We start from the raw sequence: 23,410 nt of genomic DNA on the forward strand, positions 1-23,410 counted from the left end.
ATTAGAGGCTTCTCTGAGATAAAAAAAGTTGCGCCTCTTCCCTCACTTTTTCGTTTTTCTCTATGCAGAGGAACGTAAGCAACGCTGGAATCGCACTGAATCGCCATTAGTACGTTGCGTGTAATATCTCTCCGATTCTCTTTCTCAGCATATTTTTGTTCTCTGCAATTTCGTGCGTTGATTCAAGCATTTTACCTAACCCCGAATCAATTCTGTAATTTTGTAAGAAATTAACGAAACTAGCGTTCGAAATTTTGTTTAAAAGAAAGCACAATCGCGTTCGGAAAGTTGTTTCCGCGTCGTGATTCGAACGATAGAGCTTTCGTCGTAACAGCTTCGTGTTCTTCGTGTTAATAGGCGATGGAGAGGAGCAACAGCAAGAAGGTTCTGAAGTCGAGGCTTTTGAACGAGAACGTTCCTCCATTGCAGATCGATTCGGAGGAAAGAAGAGGACGCTATCTCCAACCAACCGCTATGAGTCCACGGTTTCAACCGTTCGCCGAGAACGTCGACGCCGGCTCGCCGCTCACGCGCTATCTCTTCGCCGGATCTCCGCTCTCCGGCAAGTTCGCCGCCGCCAGCGAGGCCTTTGTTTCTCCGAAGTTTGGCGCCAGGACCGCGAAAGCGCTTCAGTACTGCGGCACCAGTTCGGGAGGAAGCAGTAGCTTCGGTTCTCGCGGTAGGTTGACGCCTTCGCCGCTTTCGTCACTCGAAAACATGGAGTTCGCGCCGCTCCTGTCGCCTCCGGTGTACCGAACGCCGTCTACGGGGGACGATGACGTCATCGTGATGGATGCTATTCTCGTGAGGCCAGTGTCCGGCGGAAAGAGCGGAAGGTCTTCCTCTTCCTCCGGCCGCGGCTCTTTCTCATCGTCGTCGTCGACGGGGAAGAACGTGTTCAAGACGGAGATTTGCAAAGCGCGAGAAGAATCTGGTAACAGTCGTTACAACTCCAAAAGCCAGGTTCGCGCCATAACCACACTATTACGAATTTAAAATCGGATATTTTCTCCATCATATGATAATGAAACTTTTTTAAAATTGAAGTTAGGCTAATTAAAAATTGCATAGTTAGTTATTATTTGTTATCTATTAAGTAGGTTACTTATTACTTCTTCTATTTTATGCTTCTAATATTCTATTAAACGAAGAAGTAAATAAATTTAATATTTTAGAAATACTTGCTTCGCATGATATATATATATATATATATATATATATAAGAAGATTTGTAAAGAAAACGTTAGAATTATTACATTCGTCAAGTCGTAATTATTGAACAAGATGCTTCCGCATTGAATTCTCTGGTTGGCCGTAGTAGATAATTTTTTGTGGGTTGTGATGGGAATTACAACGAAAGACTGGCTTTTTACGTATGTAATCAAGGTAAGTCATGGTTAATAGCTGTTCTTTGCTGTTTTTATCTTCTGCTAGAAAATTTATCTATAGGCATCTTTAGCAAAAGTTCCACTAGAGCTATAAGTTGTACATACGATTATTGATTGATCTCAAGATTTTCAGCTATGTACATATCTCTAATTTTATCTTTAATTGAGTCCGATTAGTAAACTTCGCCCGTTGGTAGAGTATTTCTGATTTTGGGTTGGCTTATAATCCAAGAAACTTTCCAAACCAATTTCTTGCACTGTTGGGTTACTGAGTTTAATGAAATTGTAAATATTCAAATTATAGAATAGCTTCTTTGGTTCTTTCAAGAAAAAAAAAGAAAGTAGTAGGCCTTTTTTCTTACTTTTCTTTACCATAACCAATGGAGTGTTTGAAATTCTGCAACCCGTGTGATTTCTTTCCGTTTTGGTTCCTTTTCTTGGATGAGGAATGTCAAAATCTTTGTTGTAAATGTACTATGCTAAAATCTTTGACTCCTGTTATGTTCTGTCGTTACTCCGTCAATTTCATTGTTTCTTTCTATCCTTCTAAGTTCTGATATTGGTCTGGCATGAAAAAATTAAGAAAAAGGGTAGCAAAGTACAACTAAGGAATTGCATTTTATGGAAAACGTGTACAGTATATTCTATTATTTTGGTAAGTTGGACTATTACTGAGAAACAAGCAAGTAGCATCCCTGTCTGATTAAAAGTCATAGGAAATAAATTGCTTGTCTTTGGTGGTCTTTGATAGCTTAACAGTATCAATATCTTGTAGTATGGACGCGTACCAGAAGAGTATCGTAGCATTATTTTGGCCAGGAAAAGAAAATCTGAGGTAAGCGATCAAAAGATATCCTTCAATATATAATAAACACCTAATCAGCTATTGAGTATTTCTTCATGAGTTGTGTAGGAAGAGACAAGCAGCTCTTCTGTTGGAGCAGGGTCAAGCATGCATGACCCAAGCAGCCATGTTCATCAGCACTATGCAGCAGCTGAATCTGATCCCGTAGTCGTAACATCCCAACCAACTTCAGCTGAACCTCATAATGCCCTTACCGATTCCAACGCTTTCAATGACTGGTCACCCCTAGATGATATTACTGAGGTTGTTCTGCCAGCTTCGGATAAAGCTCCATCAAGGGAAGAAGTTGATGCTTATATTTCTGGGATTCAGCATGGCCGGACTGGTAAAAAGAGATTACCAGTGTTTGAAGCAATTTGCAAGGGGGATTGATCCCCATTATTCATAATACGCCTCTTCACTGATCCAAGTTACTCAAAAGTAAAACCCTGTTTTTTTTTCCTGCCATTTAAATAATTTTTCCCAATTTTAAAATAAATAAAGTCATGGTTGGGGCGTTTTGGAAAGTATAACCTTTCAAATGGAGCCCATATCCCTTTGGGTCTGTTGCCTCGTGCTCTAGTGCACTTTAACGTTTTTTTTTTAATCAAATTTAAAACTTAATCCAATCAAAATTTGATTTTTACAATTTTTTTTTTGAAATTCAACCTATTCATGAACTAATTAGTCGTCAGTAAGTGATGTATATACTACGGTTTTCATGTATAATGCTTCACGAACTAATTGCTAACAATAATAGTTGCAATATATATTGTTTTATTAGAAAACTGAAAATATATTTATTGGACTTTGCATATGAATGAGTGGGAATCACTGAGATATATGGTTCGTGTAATTATAAAAATTCTAAAACTGAAAAAAAATTGAGATAACGACTATACGATGAAGAAAATCTTTCTTCTTTATAGTAATTCCCATGGTCAATCGAAACTCATCATTAAGGATAAGTAGGGACAGTAACGGGCGTCAGAAACAAACGAAACAAAAAACCACATTGCCAACTGTGCCAAGCAGCTAGTAATATATGTTGATCACGCATATCTTATTGAGAATTGCCATCAGCAAAATCTAAAAGGGAATGTCACAAATAATATTTTAACTACCACTTGTTTTTCTTCATCGAATTTAAAGAGTTGTAACTTGCAAGTGTCTATTTTTTTTTTGGTTGGTGAAAAAAATTTGAATTTGAAGGTTTCCCAATGCTTACCGAACATACTATAAGTGACTTGAGTAAGTTGATTTATATATACAATTACATACATACATCAAATCCAATCTCTTGAACTCATAATCGAATTTAACTCGAAATATAATTAATCCAATTGTATTATATATAAAAAGAATATTGTTTTGGTTTGCTTTAATGATTTCTATACAGAGAGACAAGCATCCCACGTGAATGACGCAGCTACTCTTTTGACTGTTGGTGACGCATCCAATCACGGCTCCCTCTTCCCGCCACTTGGGAATTTAGGGCACAAAGATACAGTCCATCATATTACTATAGGGGGTAAAATCGTAAATAACAAATTGGAACACAGAATAGAATAATAGTCAAAAAAGTAAAACACAATGAAGCAGTGTGTTGTGTGGTGGGCACTTATCTGAATTGAGCGGGGAAATGGAAAAAGAGGAGGAGGAGCAGCGCGAGTGGAGGCTATACGAAGGCTACAATGAGCTCCACGCGCTGGCCCAGGACTTGCACACGCCCTTCGACGCCCCCGCCGTCTTGGTCGTCGGCCACCAGACCGACGGCAAGAGCGCCCTAGTCGAGGCCCTGATGGGCTTCCAGTTCAACCACGTCGGCGGCGGCACCAAAACCCGCCGCCCCATCACCCTCCACATGAAATACGACCCTCAATGCGAGTCCCCTTCCTGCCACCTCGTCTCCGACTCCGACCCTTCTCTTTCCCACCATAAATCCCTCCCCCAAATCCAGGTCCACACCTTAATCTCGCATTGACTAGTAAGAACTTAACTGATTTAAACTAGTTACTTAATTGCATTGCAGGCATATATTGAAGCGGAAAATGCGAGGTTGGAGCAGGACACGAGCCAATTCTCTGCCAAAGAAATCATCATCAAAGTTGAATACAAGTACTGCCCCAACCTCACCATCATCGACACTCCCGGCCTCATCGCGCCGGCTCCGGGCCGGAAGAACCGTGCTCTGCAGGCGCAGGCGCGTGCCGTGGAGTCGCTGGTGCGGGAAAAGATGCAGCACAAGGAGTTCATCATCCTCTGCCTTGAAGATTGCAGCGACTGGAGCAACGCCACCACGAGGCGCGTCGTCATGCAGGTCGATCCCGAATTGGCCAGGACAGTCATCGTGTCCACCAAGCTGGACACCAGGATTCCTCAGTTTGCACGTCCTTCTGATGTTGAGGTCTTCCTCTCGCCGCCGCCGTCGACGCTCGACGGCTGCATTCTTGGTGATTCTCCGTTCTTCACGTCCGTGCCTTCTGGAAGAGTTGGGTGTGGAAGTGGTTATCTCCATAGCTCCAATGATGAGTTCAAACAGGTTAAGCCTATGCTCCTTTTCCCTTCATATATATATATATATATATGGTTTCTCTAGGATTTCTCATTTTCCCTTCAAGTTGCTTTTTATTTTGTTTCGTTTTAATATTTTGGGTGTCAAGTATGTGTGCATTATAATCAAGTGAATGAGCATAAGTGGTTAATGTGTGAAGTTAAGGTTGAATCGCCTGGGTACTGCTTGAGTTGAGTCCTTGACAGAAACAATTCTTATTCAGATTTTACTTCTCTCCCAGTCGAATTTCGGATTAGTCAGGGTCTCTTTTGTCCGATAAATCAGAGGGTTAAGACAAAAAAAAAAGTATTGTGCATTATCTTCTTTTCTGCGAGTGTATACCATTTTTTCTTTTTTTTTATTACATTATTTTACATGCCTGTCCAATGGCTAAAAAAAATAGCGGATAATGTGGTAAAAGAGGTAACTAGTACATTTTTAGTATATCAGGTATCGTGAGATGCCATTTTGGTCCCCATGTTTCAATTACAGTAATTTGCTTCCTCAAGTTTTCTCCCATTTACAATCAAGTCTCCCTGTCACGATTCCATGCAATTATACTAACAAAATTAGCTGACATGGCATGACAATGAGTAAATACAATGTATAAGCTAAGAAACACATAATATATGAATTACAATGACCTAGAGAGGTGGCTATGATATAACAACAATGAACAAGAAAATAAATTTCTTTTTCCATCTCGAGCAAATTAATGACTTAAACATTGAATGAAATTGAGATAGAGGGACCTAATTGGTGCAATTGCAACCTAGAAGACTAAAATTGTACATCATGATACTTAAGGGACTAAAAATGTAATTAAAACAAATAATAAATAAACAGAATAATGCCACTGCCTTAGACCTTAGATTTCATTCTTTATTTGTTTGTAATTCCCTTGGAGGAATTCATAATTTATGAGTTAAGAAGTTTGGTGTATTGATACTTGAGAATTTCATTTCCTTGATCTATTTAGTTGTACTTATGGATGCAGGCGGTTTGCTTCAGAGAGATAGAAGATGTTGCATCTTTGGAGGAGAAGTTGGGCAGGGCATTGTCAAAGCAGGAAAGGAGTAGGATAGGCGTGAGCAAACTTAGGCTGTTTCTGGAAGAATTGCTACAAAAGAGGTTCATATACATTACAGTTTGGTTTTATGTTTGTCTGGTTTTTTTTTTTTTTTTTTATATATTATATATAGCTGAGCCCTTAATAATGATCCTGCTAGGTATATAAATAATGTACCATTGATCATTCCACTTCTCGAGAAGGAGTACCGGAGTGTGACAAGGAAATTAAGTGACATTAATCAAGAATTGAGGTATGTATTAAAGTTAAAAACTATTTCTGTTGTACTTGATCTGCATAGTATAACTGTTATCTATCTTCCTTTCATCACTTGTTTTATTCTTTTTTCACATTATACACAGCACACTTGATGAAGCCAAACTGAAGGAGAAAGGAAGAGCCTTCCATGATATGTTCTTGACCAAGGTTTCTTAATATGCTTTCTATATATTATACTCTAATAGTCATACATTCATTTTTATTGTCAGTATCTGTATCTGACCCTTCTTTATTGGGTAAATTTACTTTGTTGGTGGATATTAGAACTTCTACCAAGGGAAGGGGCATTTAATCTTGGAATGTTTAGCTTGTGGAGCAGAACTGTTTGTCTGTCTTATTCAATATGGAGTTGCATATGCATGCTTTTAATTAATTTTTTCCAGCTGTTTGAGTTCATACACAATGCATGAACCTTGAAGATGTACTCCTATATTTTCCTCCCTCACTTGCATATTTTCTATTATGCAGTTGTCATTGTTGCTTAAAGGGACAGTTGTTGCACCTCCTGATAAGTTTGGTAAATCTCCTATTTTTCACCTTAGCTCTTTTTTATGGATAAGCTATTCAACAGTAGATAATGCACAGTAATTGAAAAGCAAGTTTACCATGTTTGGATATCCCCTTTCCCTTGGCAAATAAATTGCTTGACTTTTTATTTATTGTTTTTACAGGTGAAACACTGCAAGACGAACGAATTAATGGAGGTGCATTTATCGGTGCTGATGGTGTTCAGTTCCCTCACAAGCTAATACCTGTAAGTTTTGGCCTACTCTTTACTGTACTTATGTGCTGCATTAGTTTTTCATTGCAGAGGACAGGATAACAAACTAACTACTCTTGATTTTACTATTTTCCTTTATTAAAAACACTCATAATTGCCATTTTATTTTTCATTTGGATGATGATTTCATTTATATAACCTATGGAGTTATGTCTGTTAATTACTACTTTTGTAAGAATTTTATATTTGTGCGTGGGTGAACATGTTCTCAGAATCTTGTTTAGCAAACATATGATGATACAGGCCCAAAGTCCACCACTAAGGTGTATGTTGGGAGAGTTAAAAGGAGCAATGCACCTAGGAGAGAGAATGGCTCAACTAACTGGCTAGTTGGCAGTAGATGGGAGGGAGTGTGGGGGGTAAATTTGTTACAGAATTGAGGTATAAGCAGGGTAGGGGAGGTAGAAAGGGGGGGGGGGGGGAGCTGGAATTTAGAATTGGGACCCAAGAGAGATTTGTCTTCTTGCTGCTACTGAAAACACTTTTATACACGGGATTCTGATTTCATTGGTCATGCCCGTATACATAAATAATACATACATTTCACAGTCCTATATTTTCAGTTTACTTTGTCTCTATAATCTGACAAGCCAGTCTATCCACGCATACAGAATGCAGGGATGCGTCTTTATGGTGGTGCACAATATCATCGGGCAATGGCTGAATTTCGTTTTTTGGTTGGAGGAATCAAGTGTCCCCCAATTACTCGGGAAGAAATTGTAAACGCATGTGGAGTTGAAGACATTCATGATGGAACAAACTACTCTAGGTAATTCTGTGTTTTACCTATTCATTCTTGTGTGTATTTTACCTATTCATTCTTGTATACTACTAATTGTTAAATGTTAAAATAATTTTTATTTTGAGTAACCAGGACTGCTTGTGTAATTGCTGTTGCGAAGGCTCGTGACACATTTGAACCTTTTCTTCATCAGGTGATTAATGCTAAAAAATTAAGTATGACGTTCTGATGCAGCTTGTTTGCAACAACAAATTCATCAGTAGCATTGCTCATAACCTGGTTTAGCATGATAGGGCAAAACATATAAAAATAGACCGACACTTCATTATGGAAAAGTTAGACAATGGCCTTATAGAGATAGCATATGTTCCTTCTGGAGGTCAGTTGGCAGATGTTCTAACCAAGGGACTACCTGCAGAACAATTTTGAGATCTTACTGCCAAGCTAGGAATGATAGATATTAGATATTCATTCACTAGCTTGAGGGAGAGTGTTGTTACATGTATACAATATGAAACATGTGCATCATTTCTTTTCGTACTGATTTAATTAGATTTTTTTTTGTAACCATGATATTGGTACGAAGTTGTCCCCGTCGAAAGCAGTGACAAATCTTTGTCGGGGACCTTGAGAGCACACAAGATGGATATTCCCCTCCCAACATGATTTAATTAGATTGATTGGTCAAGGTTTCCTTATTTATAGTAATCAGGTTTGATTTGCCACCAATAATTATAGCATAGCTTTTATGATCAAAGCTGTATAAATAGTGATCCTTGTTGTACTCTTTGAATTATCAGAAAAATAAATATTCACTTTTCCTCATATTCCAAGTCTAACTAATTGATTAATTCTCTATTCTTGACACAGTTGGGGTCCAGACTGTTGTATATACTCAAGAGATTGCTTCCGATCTCTGTTTTTCTTCTTCAGGTATTCTCTTTGGATTTTTTGTAAGATATAAAATATTTGAATCTTAGCGTAACAGCTTCAGCTTTTAGGATACCTAGTTCTTGACATGATATCAAGAGTATCCACGAGCAAGTTGCCTAAAGTTTGATCCTTGCCGGCCCTATTATTCTAAATAAAAGTGCATTTTAGCACAAGGTAGGGGTGGGTCTGCTCATTATCAGTTATTCAATTTTGAAGGGCTCTTTCATGGGGTGTATATAGCTTATGCTTTTGAGATAGTCTGTTATTGACAATTTTTATGAATCAGTTGTTTATGCTTTTGCAATATCCTAAGAGTTTTGTGCAATTATTTGTTTGTCATTTTCCTAAATTTATTTTATTTATGTATTTTGTTTGACAGAAAGATAGTGAATATCTAAGTGGCCATGAGGTGTTCCTCAGGCGTGTTGCCTCTGCCTTCAACAACTTTGCAGAATCTACTGAAAAATCATGCCGTGAAAAGTTAACCACCACTTGTCCCCATTTGCTACAAGTTTGTTTCCATATGGCAAATGAGTCTTTAATGAAAAAAAACAAAATAAATAATCATGGGCTTAATTTGAGTATGAGGAATATGATGCATAATTTGGCTTTTAAAAGAGAACATCAAGTGTAATGTATGGAAGTCTTGCATTATATCATGATTTTGTGTTTTCCGCTTAATTTTTTTCACGCTTATTCTTTTTTGATATTAGGGTGCATTTTTTTCCCTTGATCTTAAAAAATGAACTTGATTTGTACCAAATGTGATGTGATAATATTGCCAAACTTAACTTTGCAACCACGAATCATATATGTTTCATCTTCGCATTCTCATCCATAATTTATCCCTTTTCATAATACCTGTTAAATATTAGCATTGCAGCTTGTTAATTTGCTAGTTTCTAAATTCCATTTTTCCATGCTTCTTTGCTACAGATGTATGGAGGACTTGGTAAGCACCACAAGATATGTTTCATGGTCTCTCCACAATAAGGTATACTTGATTTAAGGGGCATTTACAGAGACATGCTTTGGTATGCTGCATTTTGAAAGTATCTTGCTCCCTACTTTGAATTTTAGCTAGGCTTGTATAATTATATCCACCACTTAAACTATAAGAGCAAATGAATAATATATTATCTGCTAAGCTAAGTTTTCATGGCTCATTTTATATTTCATTCTATTGTCACTGTCAACTTTGTAGAGTCGGGCTGGGTTACGTCAGTTCTTAGATTCATTTGGTGGAACAGAACATTCCAATGCTTGTAATAATCCTACAGCAACTGTTCTATCACAAACAAGTGCACATGAGAAAGAAGACACAAAGTCACAACCGGATGTAAAACTCAGCCATGTGGCCTCTGGCACTGATTCTAGTTCATCCATTCAGACAACAGAAACAAAGCTTGCTGATCTTCTAGATAGTACACTCTGGAATAGGCGGCTTGCACCTTCATCTGAAAGAATTGTTTATGGCTTGGTACAACAGATATTTCATGGCATTAGAGAATATTTCTTGGTTTCCACAGAATTAAAGGTCTCTGATGTTTCTTTTTTGTTCATTTATGCTTTTTTGTGGTTGGCCTATGAATTTCCTCCTGCCCTGCTTTTACATGTATTTTTTTTCATTCTTTCAAATTTTATGTTTGTTGTTCAGGTTGATTACAATTAACAACTACAAGATAATAATATGTCAAGACACTAACAATACATTAATTTGGGGCTATTGATTATGATAAAAATAAAATAATTTAGAATTCTCACACCATTTTTTTCTTCTATCTTTTATGCACTACTTATACCTAATATTTTGCAGTTCAATTGTTTCCTTTTGATGCCCATTGTGGACAAATTGCCTGCTCTTCTCCGGGAAGACCTAGAATCTGCTTTTCAAGATGACCTGGATAATGTTTTTGACATAACCAATCTGCAGCACTCATTTGGGCAGCAAAAGAGAGAGACAGAAATTGAACTGAAAAGGGTATTTCTTAATTCATATAACATGGTTTTCTCATGAACAATTTCCAGATATGCTAACTTTGTTGTCCATAATGTTAAACTTTTTTTGGTTTTACAGATCAAGAGGCTCAAAGAGAAATTTAGAATGATACATGAGCAGCTAATTCAAAATCAAACCATGTGAGCTGCTGGAACTGCTGAGTATAATTTTCAATTGAAAAAGGCGTGAGGTTTATAGATTTATGATTTTTCATTTTCCTATATTCGTGCTTACATAATGGCTTATTGTAGAAGAAGGTTGACTAGATGTTCATTATGAGGACTCTTTGCTGTAGTTAACTGAATATTTTTTCCTCAAATAGTCTCAAGTCAGTTCCTGTGCTTGTAGAATAGATTGTGGGTTAGAATTTCTTATTATTGAATGTTACACATACAAATATCTGGTTTTCAAGAGTTTCAAGAATAATTTTAAGATATGCCTACAAGTTAACAGAAGCAAATTACATTGGATCAGCACATATTGAGTTGAATCAGTAATCATGGCATGTATGCTGTTGATTCTAGCCCTAAACTAGGTTGTGATTATGAAAGATTTGGACTGACCAATATGCCTGTTATCCACCTCAAAAATGAATAAAACGTGGTATATAGGGGAGTGGTTTTCTATATTTATATATATAAAAAAATCATGGATAATAGAATCATAGAATGAGCACAATTTGGGATTGCTTTCCCTCAGTAGAGATATCATTATCCAAAACAATGTGGTTCTTTAATATGCTTTGTTATTTACAACCATATCTATGAAGACAACCCAGTGGCTTCAGTAGCTGAGACCACCTCATCAAAGCATGTAAGACTACAATATTTTGATGAAGACACCATAGAACTTGAAGAGCCTGAATCATCTGCAAAGTTGTTTGGGCATTTTCTTATTGCTGTTGGATCTTCACAGTGAATGTCAGGAGGAAGCGGAGGAAGGCTGGTTTCTCCCAGAAGGAACTGGACAATCCGTCTCATACTAGGCCTGTAATCAGGATTGGGATGAGCACAAAACAACCCAAGACTAAGCACAAGCCGAGCTTCATCTTTGTCATACTCATCTAAACTGGGGTCAATAGCCCTGCTGATTTTCCCTTGGTGATGTAGTTCTCTAACCCAGTCTACCAATATCAGTTCCTCAGGATTTTTCTGTGGCTCTATTGGCTTCCTTCCACATGCTACCCCCAAAATGAGTATGCCGTACCCATATACATCTGTGCTTGTTCTTGCTTTCCCAGTCTTTGTGAGCTCAGGGGCCATGTACCCTAGTGTTCCCACAACATTCGTTGTCTGTGGATTAATTCCATGCTCGTAAGTCCTTGCAAGACCAAAATCGCCAAGCTTTGGTTGGAGATCTTCATCTATAAGGACATTGCTTGGCTTTACATCTCTGTGAACAACCTGCAGTTCACATTCTTCATGGAGATACAGCAGCCCTTGAGCAACACCAGTAATGATCATGTATCTTTGATCCCAAGTTAGTAGTTTCTTCTTTTGATGTTCATTTTCAAACAGAAGCTTGTCTAGGCTCCCGTTTGGTACATAGTTGTAAACAATGAGGAGTTCATCCTTCTTCCTGCACCACCCATGTAACTGCACCAAATTTCTATGCTTTAGTTGTGCCATGCTTGTTATTTCTGAAACAAATTCTCTGATTCCCTGCCTTGAATCAGGAGCAACTCGCTTTACAGCTACTTCTAGTCCTGTGCTTGCGATTACTCCTCTGTAGACTTTACCAAATCCTCCATACCCAATAAGGTTGCTATCCCCAAACTTTCCTGTAGCTGAATGGAGCTCAGAATATTTAAATTTATGGGAGGCAAATTCAAGTTCCCAATCTTCTAATATCTCGTCCCCATTTCTTAATCTGCGCAGGACATGAAAAGCTCCTATAACTGTCAAGATAAAAAGAGTTGCACTTGTTAAAGTGATACCTACTGCAAAGTCTTTTTTGTGCACCACCTTACTAGAAGTACTAGTACTTGACCCAATAAGTGGAACAGCTGATTTATCTAGCTCTTGTGCTGCTTCTCCGATTTTAAAGCCCCAACCATGTATATTATGCTCAGCTACCAGCAAACCATTGGAAGCAGAAAAACCTGCATACATGTAGTCATTCAACACCAAGGATAGGTCTATGGGAAATGATATCAAAGGAAAATACGGCTTTGGCATGCCAAAAGGAGAAACTGTAACATTCATCAACATCTCTCCTTCATTGTAATCAACCCATGCTTGAATGGGTTTTCCACTCTTCAGACTGAAAGAAATGTTCTTGCTGTGATCTGACAAGTAGTATGCCACTGGCTTAGATATGTTAGAGACGAGGCTGGATATGTCTATCCCCACATGATTATCATTCATGTCATGAAGATCAAGGTTCTGTATCCCGTCAAACTCTATGGCTAGGAACCGGGTTGAGAATTCTAGACTACTTGTCACATTTGGGAGGCCTAAATATTGATTCATGAGGCACCCTTTTGGTTTGTTGGTGGATATTAGGACGAATGCAAAGCCTTGTGCACCAAGTTCTGGGTACTTGGGAACAATGGAAAACACAAAGGTAGTGCTAAAGGTTGCAACAATGGATTTGTTTTTGCTAGATTTGAATGGCAAAGGAGATGGATAGAATGCATGGCCAAGGATTTTGGGGGAATCATTTATCAAGGTAAGTATGCCATTCGGCCTCACATAAGAAGCTCCATCCATTTTCAAGCCTGCTTGCCTAAACCCATATTTTACAAAATTGATATCTGAGGATACAAAGCTCAAGAGAGAGTAAAGAACACCCAAAAGGATGCCAAATGCATGCATTGCCATGTTTGTGAAGTTGATTTTTGGTTGCTGAAAAAGATAAGACCACTGCACTCTGAGAAAGGGATTATAATTTCTCTGGAGTTTTGGTGGTACACAGCATCGCCAGCATTGCAGAAAGAGCCTATAAATACTGCATTTGGAATTATACACCTTGGAAGTGAGTATCATTTTTATAACTCAGAATGATATTAATGAAATAAACATAAAGAAAAGAAAGGCTTCAGACATGATTTGTAACGGAAATATGCCTACCAGTACTAAAATAAAAATCTATTGAAGTAAAAAAATATTAAGTGTAGCTCATTAGAATAGTGAGAAAAAGAATAAATGTATCTTATAAAAATATAAGATTAAAAATGAATATATCAAGGGATAAAGTTAGAATTGAAATAAAACCTTTTAAGAAAAAGATAACACGTGTTTGATCACGTGATTATTGTAGGATACCGGTAAAACATGTATGTGAAGACCATCTAGAACAATTAACAGCGCGATTTAATAAATTAAAAAATGTACAAAATGGTCATAAATTACTTATACAAATTTAATCAATCACGTTTGAATACTTATATAAACAAGATAAAGTCTAAGTGAGAAGTGCCTAATACAGTGTTACCACTCTTTGTTGTTATCTATTGTCACTCTTTTTCAATAATTTCTATTTTAATTTCTTAAAATACTCAGTTAAAACTCAGTTAAACTTCTGGTTTATTACTACTTTGAACTTTCTTCCTAATAAGATAAATATCCTCAAATTTGATTCTGCATCTGCCAAATTCAAGCGACTTGCTACCTAGAAACTCTGAGAGGAACACATGGTTTAAAGTAGACAACAAAATAGTCGATGAATTATTTATACTTGTGTGTTTGCACACACACCAACATCTTGAATCCATATACATATAGTCCTAGATTAGCAAGCACGTTAAATCCATCTGGGACCTCTGGAATAGCAGTATGGTTATTCAAGTGTCAGATGTTCTTTTGTACCGAAACCAGGCAACAGTAATTTTCTAGGATCACGGGCCTTATGTTCCTGGAGAGAGAAACCTGACCCGGTAGAAGCTCATAGATCAAAGATGGATGGAAATAAAATGGATGAGTGAAAATATGTAGGAAATAAAGTGAGGAAGAAAGGTATTTAGTTGAATAGGAACAGAGAAGAAATGAGTAAAAATAGGTGGTGAGAAACAAGGAACGTGCCTCTCTATATGTTTCTAAAAATAAAATAGAATAGAGATAATGAAAGTTAAATAAAAAATGAGAATGTATAATTATTTTAAAATTAGACTTTATATGTAAATAATGAAATAGTTTTATATATGATGTTAAAATATAATAGTGATATAGTTTATAATACTAGTTAAGCGAAGAAACAATTTAAAATATATAGAGATGAAAAGTGTGTATTACCATTATAATAGCTATAGATCGTAAATAATACTAGTAATAAAGTAACTTATCAATTGTACATCTAAACCTCTCATTATCTAAAGAATTATAGTAAAAGTGTTATCCTCGCAAATATTTGTTGGAAATAAGTGTAATTTTATCAACGAATTAGAATTTTTATTTTTGTGTTCATTTTGTATATATCAGTTGAATTTGTATTAGAATACATGTCACGTCATTTCTAAGAAATCAAACATGCACTAACATATCCTTTTATTATAGTGGATTAAGTGTTGGAGAAGAAGAAAAAAGGAAAAAAAAAACAAGATAAGTGACAATGACATTACAACATTCCGTAAGAAGACATTACAATATTACCTTCATACGTAGGCAGTTATAATCTTGAACGTCGATAAACATTGGATTAAATTTGTTTTAAAAAAAGAAGTTATGACTCTTCAATGAATTATTACCACTGGGGAGTGGCAGCTATGGAGCTTGAGTCTGAAACCATGCACAAATGGGTTGGACAAGTTGATATTCAAATGTTGACCAGAAAGGGGTGGTATTCACGTCATTTCCTTCAATGAATTGTTTCTCCAATTCTCCTTTACAATTTTCTAGTTAGTTTCAACCTTATCCATTTAAGGTAGCTAAATGCCTAAATCGATAGCAATTGGATATTTATATTAACAACTTACAACTTGTTTAGAAGGCTTTAAACGGAGGCAAATTCCCATTAGTTAAGAATAACAAGAACACTGTGGAATAAGAGCTATGTGAGCAAATTAGGTTCCTCGAGACAAATTATTGCTTCTAATTGCATGATCAAGTTGATATTTGCATGATTACAAAAAAATTATGATTGAAATCATCTTCTATGTTCCAATTTACAACTAATGTCAAACGCATAATTATAATTATGTTCAAATCAGATAGTCTTTTCAATTGCTTCGATGTGAAAGAGGAATAGCTGACCCCAATGTATGGCTTTTTGGATACAAATGGGCTAACCGAGTTATAAATTAGACCCCACTTGGAAGCTTTGAAGATTTCTAGAGACGTTGAAAATAAATAAATTTTATTTCTTCCAATTTCTCAATCCCAAAGCTCACATTAAACTTTATTCATAGGTTTCAATTCTTTCGATGCAGCTATTTTAAAAGGAAAGGGATACCTTTATCATCTATCAAAGCATACAAAAACCAAATACAAATGTGTTATGTTACTTTATTACATCGATTTGCTGTGAAGTTAGCTAAATCGTGAGTTTTTTTTTTAAAAAAAAATCCATAAATATTTATGAAAAAGAAAATAAAAAAAATAAAAAAGTTTCTCGAAAAAAAGAGCTTATGTATAAGTTAATTTATAGAAGATATTTCATATTAATTTATTGACTCATGTATAAGAAAACTATGGAATCAAATTGATATTTGAATTTAAAAAGGACCTAAAAATGATAAAATCCCATGAAAAAAATAAATCTTACAAACAATTGAAAAAGAATATTATATTTGATTTTTTAATTTTTTGGTTGCTCATTAGATTACTTTTCACATGATTTTTTATTATACTTATGATCTTTTATGTTTGAACAACATTTGAGTTCTATTATTTTCATGTATATAAATCTAATATAAAAGTTTTACTTCTTGAATCAGTCAAAAAATAGTTTAAAATCATATCTCAAAATCGAAAATAATAATTGTTTTTAAATGATTATTTTGATGCACTTTAAAGGATTAAATCAATCTTTTTAAAAGATAAAAAGTCAAAACATAATATAATTGAAAATATAAAGGATTAAAAGTGTCAAAATTATATAATTTTGATTAAAACTCTTTAAATCAAAAGTGATACCAATAAAATTTTGTAATTTCTATTAATTTTCATCTAATAATAAAAAATATATTAAAAAGAATGTTAAAAAGTATACATGTATTAACATTTGTAAAACTTGAAACATAAAATTCACATACTCATTAGTAAAATTCTAAATTAAACGAGATAACAAATTTATTAATTTTCGTTTGGTATATATTTTTTTTTTAATATAAAAATATCCTTTTTTACACAGAAAAATACAAAAATACCTTTGATTCTGTTCTTCATTTCTTTGCTACTACAACACCTTAAAAATATATCACTTAAAAGCACTCTGGCTTTAGGGGTCAACATATATCAAACTTATCAAATACAGTTTTGCAATTTTTACCTTCGAAAAACAATAGACTGAATGTCACGACAACTTTATATAAAATTTTAATTCTTTTCCCCAAAAAATAACCATCTGTAGTCAACTAAAGATATCTTTTAAATATCTTATTTTTTAAATATAGTTACATCAGCGATAAAAAAAAAAAAACAAGTAAAATTATAACCTACACAAATGAGTTATATATGAATGACCTAACCAATTCTCACAATCCACTCAACGAAATCTTGTGAAATTTAGGTATGTTAGGCAAACTCTATCCAGAAACAAAATTATTATCAATTTTAACAAACGTTTGCAAATTTGGGAGAAATTTGACATGGAAGAAATTATGCATATACACAAAAAAAGGTTTTAATAACAACCTAATCAATTATCAAAACATATGCACAAAGAATTTGGACTTTCATTGAATAAAGCATTAGGAATCGAGTTTGAAAGAAAAAAGTTTTGTTCATGACCTACTACCTTTTCTCTTGATCATAGGAGATATAAGATTAACTGATGCTGCTGAAATGAAAAGAGAATGAAAAAAAAGTTGTGGGTTTAAATTTAACTACCAACAATAATTAACAACTAATATTTACAATAACAACTACCAAAAACTTAATTCAAAGAGTCTATTCTAAATAATTAACACTGGTGCACAAATAAGCAATCAAACGCTCCCGTTACAATGATTTGGGCAAAACTAAAAACAAAGTGAAGCTGCGGTATAAATGTTGAAACTTAATCATTGCTAACATCTTTTAGCCCTATTTTGAACAATTTAATTATGATATTAATTAATACCAAAAAAGGAGAACCATTGGAATTTATTTATCATTTCAATTTCATTATCTACACATAACAACCAATATATTTGATAATTCAAGAAAACACAGTGGAAAATTGTCTGCAGGATTATAGATATTGGCACAGAGCAGTTTTTTTTTCTTTCTCAAGTTGGTACACATGCCCTCCACAAGGAAAACGCATGGCATACCTTTTAAGTTTTTTCCCATGTCATATCAATCAACCTCTTTTCTTCCTTTGCCTCCTTCAAAATCTGTGGTGGATAATAGTCTTTAATTTCCTATTATTGAACCTGTAACGGATCAGCATGTTTCAACTTTCAAAGGTACAAATTAAACAACACGCAGCCATAGACGCGGAGCAAGCGATGGACACTAATTAAAAGATCATCTTGGTCACTATGGTAATAATTTTAAGGCAAGTAGCAAGACAAATATAGTTTTTTTTTTCTTCTAAGTAATATTAATATTAAGACCAGTTTCTGTCTTTTATGTTCCACTTGTAATTATTTTATTTTTATTGCATAAGAGTTATAAACACTTTAATAGGGGAAAAAGATACTTATATAGTGAAGAATCCAACTTTTAAGGTTTAACATCAAAACTACCCTCAAGTTTCAAAATTTTAAGATAAAATCTAATGTGCCTACAAAATTATAGTATAATTCAATTATAAAATATGATGTATGATAAATTTATTGATTTTAATATTAACTACCTTAAGTCATACTGAACGTGATTTTTGACTGGTTGAGAGTAAAAAAAAATTGCACTGACCGTGCATTCTGATTGAACTCAAATTTTAATCCGGTGTTATTGGAGCTATTACATTCCTGTGTTGTAATAATGGTTGCGTAGCTATCACTGCTAGAGTATTTTTGTGAGTCAAAGTATGTCAAGTGGGTCAAAATCCACGGCCCAAATTTCAGCATTAGATGGAGGTATGAGATATGCATACACAATCATGGTGTCAATCAAACAAGTGTAGCACTTTGGATCGCTTTCAACCTAATACCAATGACACTAACACCTCAAGATGTTGATGAGACATGTACGATCTTCTCCTCCCATTTTTTTTTTTCCTTAGAGCATGCATATGTTATTTTTTGTTCTTGGCTTTCAGCATGTTCTATTAATAGTACTATTAATGGTCTTGTCTTCACGACAAGGTTTGATGAATGATAAAGATGGCCTAACTGCTATTTTAAATTACGCTTGCCATTGCTTCTTTTCTCAACAAATGTAGCGGCCAGAGTCCAAACTTGGCGGTGATCCAAGCAATAAAAATATCAAACACACATATTGTACAATATATTATTGGTTGTTACGGTCAAAATAAAATTGTTTATTGGTTGTTATTGCTGATTAATGTTGAAGTGGATTTGAAAGAATTCTTGAGTGAATTATTCTACACTTTACAAGTTCCTTCTTTCTCAGTCAGATCCCCAAAACCATTATATGTTGACACTTCAAAATTGACTCCTAACAACAAAATAATTTTTAGTTCACATGCAGCCGTTTAAAGCTTCACTAGTCAAATTACTGTTGCTTTAGAGCTATGCTTCAATACCACCCTATTAAGGTGGGAAATGATGGGAAGAATACAAATTAAGGCTGTGTTTCATACAGAAAATTTGGTACATCCAGTGATCTTTTACATAGAACAGAGTAAGTTGTTATTTGTAAATGAGTGGTTCTAGTTTGGGTAAAATGACATTTGAATCATTGAAAGTATATAGCATTGTCACATTAGTCTCTTAAAATAAGGAACTTAAATAAAACTTTGAAGAGGTACTATCTGTTGATCATAGTCCAAAATTCAAAAAGTGGTAACTTAAAAGGGATAATATTAACACATGTTGAAATAAAGTGAAACTAAATAGTTAAGCTTAGGGTAAATAGTTATTTTTGTTCCTGAATGTGTAATTCACTAATAAATGCGTCCCTGAAAGATAAAAATATAAAATTTAGTCTCTGAAAGTGTAAAAAGTACAACAAATATATCCGGCCGTTAATTTCTGTTTTTCATCGTTAATAAAATAGCCTACGTGGTACAGAAAGACGAATTTGTCATTGAAATGATTGCCAAGGTGATCATGTTAATTAGATTGGATGAAAATGTCAATAAAATACTATTTTTGGACGTAAATGTCAATAATTTTTTATTGGACGAAGATGACTATTTTTTTTATTGAAAAAAATGCCAGTAATTTTTTTTGAACCTAAATATCATTTCGTTCCATTGGACCAAAATATCAATAAGTTATCATTGTTGGATGAAAATATCAGTAATTTTTTGTTGGACCTAAATATCAGTATGTTTCTATTGGACTAATTTGTTAGACTCAAAATTTTGTTTCATTTAAGGGTAAAATATAATTTTAAGATAATTTTTCGTCATTTTTTTATCGTTACAAACATAACATTACAATAATCACTTAAAAAATATATTGTCAAATATAATTTAAAACAAACATAATAATAACAATAATATTAATTATCAATCATAATTTGTCTATCACAATAGATTATCGAAAATAAACATTGTACCAATTCACAAAAATAAACATTGTAATAGTGTATCAATCATTACAAATTTTTTCAAATTATAATAATTAGTCATAATCTACTATAAATAAAAGATAAATATATCTCATATTTCACTTATTCGAAACTTGACTATTTTATTAACGGTGACGGACAAAAGTTAACAACCAGATATATTTGTCGCACTTTTTATACTTTCAGGGACTAAATTATGTATTTTCAGCTTTCAGAGACGCATTTGTCAGCAAATTACATATTTAGGGACAAAAGTGACTATCTACTCATTCCTATTACCAGAAGTGGAATCAGAAGACGAAAAGTCAAAAAAATATTATATGACAAATATGTTCCTATGTTGACAATTAGAAATGACCATATTAACAATCATTTCAGTGGCAAATTCATCCCTCTATATCACATAAGCTATTTTATTAACGATGACGGATGAAAGTTAACGGCCGACACTTTTTACACTTTTGGGGACTAAATTTTATATTTTTATCTTTCAGGAACGCATTTGTCAATGAATTACACATTCAAGAACAAAAATAACTATTTACCCTTAAGTTTAAGGACTAATTTGATATCTAAGGAACATATGTTGAATTCCATACTTTCAGTGACTAATGTGACAATGTTTTATACTTTCAGAAATTAAAATGGTATTTTATCCTTGTGGTTAATACAAAAAGAATTGAAAATTAGAAGACTCTCATTTCCCCATTACATATTTTAGATGTTAAACGGTTTGCTGTTGAAAAGGTGAAAAAAGATCTGAGACAAAGACTCTTAAGTTGTTTCCTTGTCCGATGGTAGTGCAGTACTTCACAACTCAATGTAACAACTACTACTGGACACACTAAAATACTAAAATATTGGTATGTATGTATAAATAATTCTATTTAATTTTTCTCCCTACCCTTTTGGTGTTGGCCAATAATAAGAAAAGGATAAAGGAATAAGATAGTATGAGAGCCAAACATGCCTAACTCAGACCCACCACTCAATTACCGTAACACCATCATATTAGTCAGCAAAACTTGCGTGCTTATATTCCATTTGGAGCATGATAATGCTCTTTTAGCATACTTCCACTGCTGCTAATTGAGCTTCAAAGTGTATTATATAACAGTTAAAAAAGAAAAGAGGAAAGTATTAGTATATAATTGGGGATTTTTTGGATGTCTCGATCATCTAAAAAGTGACTAATTAGTTCAGAATGTGGAAATGAAATGGAAATGTACCGAAATTTTTGCATTATGAATCTGACTGTAACTTGTGAATGCTCCAGCAATTATCCATTTTTGTTGTGTGTGTCTTTCTCATACAAGGATTGATGTTTTCCTAGTAAAGTTTAGCAGGAACAGATGGATGCTATGTGCTTTCTAGTCCTTGTCCTTGTTAAAACCTACTAGCATTCTTTCTGATGAAAACCCCACACCATAGAACCACTCTGTGTACGTTATCTTCCACTCTAGGAAAATGCTATACTCACAACTTTTAGGTCACAAAATGTCACAACTATGTGTCAGTGCCGTTTGATTTTGAAATATGTTCCTCCAATATATGGAATGGAGAGAAATACTAACAATATACTTACAAACACAACTACACAAGTACTTGTTATTGACTAAAAATTATTAGATTTTATGAATTCGATCACTTTATTTAATGAGTCTTATACACGACTTTATGAATACTAGTAAATTTCAACAAATAATAAAAAAAAAATATTAGAAAAGTGTGTTAATATGCTAACACTTGCAGAAGTATGAAATAGAATTGCAACATTTGCAAGTTAATTTTTTTCACTGGTATTATTACTATTTCTGTTTGCATAGAAGAATAAGTAAATAAGAAAACATTATGGCGTGCATTGTTAGAAAAAAAAATCAATTTTTAAACGAAGAGAAGATCTAGTATTCCAATGAGCTTGTTAAACTTTTAAAACTAAGTTCTGTACATAGAGCTAAAGTATAATATGAAATTTAAATATCAACATATCAGTCTTACAAAAATGATAATAACTTTAAATAAGAATAAGATTTTAATCTTTATCTAAACTAAATATTTATGCATATTTTCAACATGCATGAGCAATTTCTTTGTGGAATAAGCACCGACAACCAATCTGATGACTATGGTAAAAGTACCTGTACCAAAGTCAATCATGTGAAATGGGGATGAAAAACTAAGTTCATAATACACTTGGGGAATGTTGCTTACTGGGCCTGATGGATAAAATTTGCCTTACAAATCGAAGGTTGCTTCTGAAATCTTGGTCCACGAGAGCCCAGAAATGGGCCATAGATAGCAAGGTTTACCAGATGGTAGTGCTTTTACATCCACTTGAAATATACTCGGATCTCTATCTTTTTTTTTTTCTTTCAATTTTTCTTCTTGGGAGGGGATCATAGATTACACCTAAAATTGGTGCAAGTAACTTTCGAACCTAGTTCCAAGCCTTGGGAATTTAAATTAACATGATATGGCACCAAGATTTTGAAACTAAAACTTGATGTTTTATGTTGTTGATGCCTATAGTTTGGTTGTAGTCTCTCGGAAGTTGGTACCACCTTAAAGGGAGATAATGACATAAAAGAAAGACACTGTAACACCTTGTACTGCAAATAGTAACTTTCAAACATTTTTTATATCTCAACATGGTTATAATTGGACTCAAATGGTACTACAAAATTTAAGGTTAGCCATCAGAAACAGAATAATGTTGTCTACTTTAATGGAAGAATTATAATTGCTGACCTCCTAAATCAGAAGAAATTATATAATAATAGAGCTGCAAAATGTAATTTATGGTTGGAAAAGTTATAAGCAAAGTAGTTCGTTCCTAGTAGAGTTTTATATGTTTGTTTCTTTCTTATGCAAGATTAATAATTGATTAATTATATAAATAATGTGGGGGCTTCTTCGGCCCCGCCAATGACCCAAGCAAATCAGTTAAACTCGTGGCCCCTTAGCCTTCAAAAAAAGAAAATTAGCTGATTCACTTGATTGATTTGTTTCATGTGGAATGTATGTGCAGTTCCCACTGTG

The 23,410-nt window shown here is 34.3% G+C and overlaps 3 protein-coding genes across 5 annotated transcripts; 2 read left to right on the plus strand and 1 right to left on the minus strand.

Annotated features, from left to right (window-relative positions):
- Positions 1–3: 3 nt before the first annotated feature.
- Positions 4–2,956, plus strand: LOC114421423. 3 transcript variants are annotated; one of them, XM_028387326.1, is made up of 4 exons: positions 4–118; positions 358–963; positions 2,164–2,223; positions 2,302–2,956. In XM_028387326.1, the coding sequence occupies exons 2-4, from the start codon at positions 361–363 to the stop codon at positions 2,623–2,625; spliced, it is 987 nt and encodes a 328-aa protein (XP_028243127.1). In that variant the 5' UTR covers positions 4–118; positions 358–360; the 3' UTR covers positions 2,626–2,956. The 3 variants fall into 3 exon arrangements, with proteins under 3 accessions (XP_028243127.1, XP_028243128.1, XP_028243129.1); XM_028387327.1 differs by having other exon boundaries at positions 9–109; XM_028387328.1 differs by lacking the exon at positions 4–118 and having other exon boundaries at positions 129–963.
- Positions 2,957–3,786: 830 nt separating this feature from the next.
- LOC114421426 (dynamin-like protein ARC5) lies at positions 3,787–11,025 on the plus strand. Its single transcript, XM_028387330.1, has 15 exons — positions 3,787–4,192; positions 4,265–4,774; positions 5,784–5,917; positions 6,016–6,108; positions 6,218–6,281; positions 6,603–6,651; positions 6,806–6,888; positions 7,527–7,684; positions 7,790–7,850; positions 8,528–8,590; positions 8,970–9,070; positions 9,527–9,584; positions 9,795–10,127; positions 10,407–10,571; positions 10,668–11,025. The coding sequence occupies exons 1-15, from the start codon at positions 3,875–3,877 to the stop codon at positions 10,731–10,733; spliced, it is 2,256 nt and encodes a 751-aa protein (XP_028243131.1). The 5' UTR covers positions 3,787–3,874; the 3' UTR covers positions 10,734–11,025.
- A 165-nt stretch (positions 11,026–11,190) lies between these two features.
- LOC114421427 (L-type lectin-domain containing receptor kinase S.4-like) lies at positions 11,191–13,487 on the minus strand. Its single transcript, XM_028387332.1, has one exon. It carries the CDS (start codon positions 13,409–13,411, stop codon positions 11,351–11,353), a length of 2,061 nt encoding a protein of 686 aa, XP_028243133.1. The 5' UTR covers positions 13,412–13,487; the 3' UTR covers positions 11,191–11,350.
- Positions 13,488–23,410: the final 9,923 nt, after the last annotated feature.

This window comes from Glycine soja, chromosome 8, assembly GCF_004193775.1.
Source record: "Glycine soja cultivar W05 chromosome 8, ASM419377v2, whole genome shotgun sequence".
NCBI lineage: Eukaryota > Viridiplantae > Streptophyta > Magnoliopsida > Fabales > Fabaceae > Glycine > Glycine soja.